The sequence below is a fragment of the Amblyomma mixtum genome, chromosome 10 (genome assembly GCF_055824585.1).
Source record: "Amblyomma mixtum isolate Tamu chromosome 10, ASM5582458v1, whole genome shotgun sequence".
NCBI classification, from domain to species: domain Eukaryota; kingdom Metazoa; phylum Arthropoda; class Arachnida; order Ixodida; family Ixodidae; genus Amblyomma; species Amblyomma mixtum.
The window spans coordinates 31,788,039-31,791,397 of NC_143021.1; the positions used below are offsets into that span (position 1 = coordinate 31,788,039).

Sequence of the window (3,359 nt, forward strand, 5' to 3'; positions counted from 1 at the left end):
CCTGACTGAGCTCTCGAACACTGTATCCCGCCTTTCACCCGCGGCCCCTGGCCCTGATGGTGTGACTTCTTCTATGATTAAAATTTTGTTCGAGGAATCTCCCACCGACTTACTGCCACTTATAAATTACTCTCTCAAGGGGCCATGGATTCCAAATGAGTGGCGTCTAGCAAAGATTATCCCGGTGCTTAAAAAGCAGGGAGATGGTTATGTGTTAGACAATATAAGGCCAATTTCTTTAACTTCGAATCTCGTTAAGTTAATTGAGAGGGTGTTGCATGGTAGAATAATGTCTGTTATTTCAGAGACTGTGTTGTTGAACCCTTGCCAGATTGGTTTCAGACCAGGATGCTCTATATGGTGTGCCCATACCGATCTGGAGAGCCGCATACAGTTAGCTCGTCGCCGAAACCAATACGCAGCGCTTGTTACTTTAGATGTATCTAAAGCTTATGACAGCGTTGAACACAGGACGCTCTGGCAAAGACTACAGGCAGTAGGACTTCCGAGATACTTTGTGGCTTGGGTTGCTGAATTCCTTGCTGACAGGGAATTTTACTGCTTCCAGAACGGTGTTTCATCAAGGAAATTTCGACAAGCGAGAGGAGTGCGCCAAGGGGCGCTCCTCTCCCCTGTACTTTTCAACATCTTACTCAGCAGTATTCCCTGCAGTCCTCTGGTGTCCACCTATGTGTATGCTGATGACATCGCCTTTTTTGCTTCAGAGAACGACATTTCCTCTTTGTACGAGTCCTTACAGTCCTACCTGAATGTCCTAGACCAATGGTTAGGAGACATTAATCTGTCCCTAAAGGCGTAGATATAGTCCGACGTAACGCGCGCGCGCGCGCGCGTCAGTCTCCGCGACGTTACGCTGGCGAAAAGCCGACGTCTATACTTCAACGCAACGACGCAGTGGACGTAACCAGCGCCACCCGGCGCAGACCAACGTCGCCGACGCGGAAATAGCCTCTCGGCTATTTCTCGCCGACCACGCCAGGCAGCGTCCGCCACGTATCCCAGCATTCTCTGCGCGCAGAGGCAATGGCGGCGTGCAGCTACAGCGGAAGCGGCGAGCCCTCGTATATCGAGAATACAATGGACAGCGCCGAGCCGTCAAGTAGTGTTGTGGAGCGGCTACTGGAGGGAATCCGCGCACATCCCTGCGTCTACGATACGAAACGATTAGATTACAGGGATGTGGAGAGGAAAGCAAATGCGTGGGAGGCGATCCGCAAGCTATGCGGCCTCGACACAGGTGAGTGTCTCATTGACTCGACATTTGCAGTGCATACTGTGCACTGCCTGTCTTAATGCACGGATCGAAGACGTGCAATGCCTTTATTGTTTCCCTTATGCGTGCTGCTTTCAGTGGCAGATTGCCACAAACTGTGGAAGCGCCTGCGGGACAGGTACACGCGGGAGGCGAAGGCCATCGACTTGGCGACGCGGAGCGGCAGCGGCTTCGTGTCGAGGAGCACCTGGGAATTCTCCGCGGCGATGGAATTCTACAGAAATTGCGGCCGTCCAAGAAAGTGAGCCTTCTAGCGGGTGCTTAACGCAGTGGGGGAAATGACCGAACGCCTTGTCTTGTAGCTAGATTAGTTGATCAGAGTGCGAGATCGAGAACACCTGCTAAGTCGTGCACCGTATGTCTGAATGTGCGATAACGAGAAATAGCTCGATTACCACTTTATTTATGTACTGGAACGCGGTGCCTAGATTTACTTTAACAGTTTCGCGACCCGCACGGAACATGGAAAGAATTTAAAAATGTTTGGGAATGCAAGCGAAAAAAAGAAATACTCACAAAAAGCGCACTCGATCTGGATCACGCTTTTATAGTTTTCAGTTGAAGTTAGAAAGTGTGCAAAAATTACTAAGCTCCACTGCTGTGCTGTATATGTTGTTTAGGTCTTGTTACTGGTGTGCATTACAGAAAAAAATGTGATTTTCAGTAAAATTTATAGCATTTACTCTTGGTTGCACGTTTGTGTTGTGGAAGAAGCAAGTTTTTCAGGTTCAGAATGGAATGCTATGCATGTATCATTTGAAAAGTTTGCCATGCTAACTGGACCTCACTAGGTGCACCACTTTTCGAGGTAATCAAAGGAAGTAGCTTGGGAAGTGCACGGCAGCTTATGTCACTTGTCTTTCTCTCCCGAAGAATTATTTGGTGGTCCCATCACTTCTCGACATATCTTCTGTCTGCCTGCGTTTTTAACGTGTTTTTCTTTGCTCGCATGGAGTCTATAGCTTGTCAGGGTTGGGAAGGAAAGCTGACTTGCCACTAAGCACAGCATTACAAAGTTTTGTTTTAATTGCAGGCAGTGCATTTTTCTTTTTCATCCTAAAACATGGTGTCGAATTAGTGACATGTATATTTGTTCCTTTGTTGCAGAACTGTGTGCAACCTCCAAAAGCTCCCGGCAGTGGCAGGAGGGGACATAGATACCTCACCAGAGGTTATCTTCAACGAGATAATGCACGGCAGAGCATCGCCTGCTGAGAGCATGCCAGATGTGCCCTCAGCACCTGTGCCCGCAGAGCCGCCTAATCCCGAGGATGAGCCTGCTCCTGGCCGGATGGCACCACCCCTCTCCCAGCCAACTAGGGAGCCATCAGCAAAAAAAAGAAAAGGGGGTACTGATGCGTTCGAACAGCAGGTACTGTCCCACCTGCAGCACAAAATTTCAGAGACTGAGGCATTTGGCCTATCAGTTGGGCTGACATTACAAAGGATGGGGAGACAGGCCACAGCCAGGTGCAAGGTGCGGATCATGGAGATACTGGAGGAATGCGACGGCTGATAAATCGTAGCAGCTTTTTTTTGTTGTTGTTGTCGGGTAACACACGTTAGCGTGCTCCATGTTGAAGATGTAAAAAACAGCGCAGCGACGACGGACAAGACAGCAGGAAGAAGGAAAAGCGGTGACTAACAACGGAGGTTTATTGAAAAACCATCTATTAATACCCTCCAAAAAAACCACCTGGACGCGTGCTACCCCACAGTCAGTTCTAATCATAGGAATCAAGATGCTTAATCTCACAGTCATGGAGAAGCACCGAGGCAGTGCTTACACACGTGTCACCATTCACGTGGATTTGATATGCGGCACACAGTTCCCTTGTTAATTTATCTCTATGCCTGCAAACAACTGTAGTCTCACAGAAAAGAGGACTGCACATTTTCTTATCGGGGCAAACCGGGATATCATTATTCAGGGGCAGTCTCTGTTATGTAACGCAAGGTTGGACGATGGGGGACCTTTTAGCGAGGTATGATGCTGGCGTAGGAGGGTGTTCACACAATTTCCGGTTTGGCCGATGTATTTCTTGCCACACGAAAACTCAACGTC

The 3,359-nt window shown here is 48.8% G+C and overlaps 1 protein-coding gene across 1 annotated transcript; it reads left to right on the top strand.

Annotated features, from left to right (window-relative positions):
* The first annotated feature begins 834 nt into the window (after positions 1–834).
* On the top strand, positions 835–2,898 carry LOC149325538 (uncharacterized). The gene is made up of 3 exons (XM_089563454.1): positions 835–1,258; positions 1,373–1,535; positions 2,402–2,898. Exons 1-3 carry the CDS (start codon positions 1,045–1,047, stop codon positions 2,808–2,810), a joined length of 786 nt encoding a protein of 261 aa, XP_089419580.1. The 5' UTR covers positions 835–1,044; the 3' UTR covers positions 2,811–2,898.
* Positions 2,899–3,359: the final 461 nt, after the last annotated feature.